This window comes from Triticum urartu, chromosome 6A, assembly GCF_056163025.1.
Source record: "Triticum urartu cultivar PI428250 chromosome 6A, HENAU_Tu73, whole genome shotgun sequence".
Lineage (NCBI taxonomy): Eukaryota > Viridiplantae > Streptophyta > Magnoliopsida > Poales > Poaceae > Triticum > Triticum urartu.
Genome location: NC_141878.1, coordinates 42,160,501 through 42,161,784, shown reverse-complemented (window position 1 = coordinate 42,161,784; position 1,284 = coordinate 42,160,501). Strand labels below are relative to the sequence as shown.

At 48.7% G+C, this 1,284-nt stretch overlaps 1 protein-coding gene across 1 annotated transcript; it reads right to left on the bottom strand.

The window, feature by feature from the left end:
• Nucleotides 1–471: 471 nt before the first annotated feature.
• LOC147963712 (auxin-responsive protein SAUR71-like) lies at nt 472–783 on the bottom strand. Its single transcript, XM_087528734.1, has one exon. It carries the CDS (start codon nt 781–783, stop codon nt 472–474), a length of 312 nt encoding a protein of 103 aa, XP_087384860.1.
• Nucleotides 784–1,284: the final 501 nt, after the last annotated feature.

The following is a 1,284-nucleotide window of genomic DNA, read 5'->3' as shown; positions in this document are numbered from 1 at the left end:
CCCTTTGTATGTCAACTGCAGTTATGCCCTTGTTCATTTAACGTGTATTGCCTCTCATCTATATGCTCTTTGTAAATGTTTTATTATGTACTAGTAGGTCCAAAATGTCAGAGTCGCCCTGTCTGATGGTGCACGCGCCTTCTAGACTAGTCTGCTGTCTCTACCTTCTCTACCGTTGAATGTGAACCACGGACACACCAACATTTGGAATCAAGAACAAAACCAAAGTCAGGCAATTAATGTAAAAATAGTGAGTTCAATTCAAAAAATATAAATGCATATACAACATAGAACCACCTCACCGAAAGACCGAATTCGTTGTCGATCAGCTATATGAGGAACACTACGAACTGTTCCTTCTCTAACTAAATAAACCGGCCCCGAAAGCATATCACTACTAAGTATTCACCTATCGATAAACCGAGAAAACCATAGATTGGAAGATGGGCGCACTAGGTAAAAAAAACACAATCACTTCGCTATGTGGCTTTGCTCTTTGCTGCACATGGTCGCGACCATCCGTTGGAACTGCTGTGCGTCACAGGGGATCCTCAGGACGCCGGGCTGGCCGTACCCGAACTGCTGCGCGGCCATCTCCAGCAGCGCCGCCATGCACGGCTCCTTGAGCGCGCCGATGCGCACCAGCACCCGCTCGTCGCCGTTCCCCTCCTCGCCCACCAGCGCCAGCGGGATGTACCCCTTGGGGACCTTCTTTCCTCTGTCGCCGGCATCGGCCGCGAGGTAGTATGCTTCGGCCGTCTCCTTCCTTCTCCAGGCGGCCATTGCTGCTGCTGTTCAGTGGGTGTTGCGTAGGTAGCTAGCACAGAACTGAAGGTGCTAATGGTTTGATGATAGTCGTTGGTGGTGTGGTGATGCTCTGATGATTGCTGGAGAGATCCATTGCATATGCTTTTATAGTGTGAGAGAGGAAGATCGTCCCGGGTTAATTGATCAGGATGTGGTACGGTTGATTTCGGAAGCGCGACGCCAAGAGCAGTAAGCGAGTTTGGGAAGGGGTTCAGTTCAGATAGATAACGTAGGCTATGTGACAAGGGGTGGTGATGGTGAGTGCGTGCGTGGACGATGGGCTCTGATTCCGGCCGTAGTGATTATTAGTCAAACCATTCACAAATGGTCCCTGTCAACAGAAAAAAGGGCATAATACTCCCTCACATCAGTCGTACTAAAACATTGACAATTAATATATGGATTGGAGGGAGTATGTTAATTCGTTGGGGTCACTGGGCTTTGTGCTATTTCATCCGTTCTCAAATGTAAGTGTTC

Bases quoted from the DNA above. Each gene is read 5' to 3' on its own strand.
- LOC147963712 (XM_087528734.1), bottom strand. From the start codon at position 783: ATGGCCGCCTGGAGAAGGAAGGAGACGGCCGAAGCATACTACCTCGCG.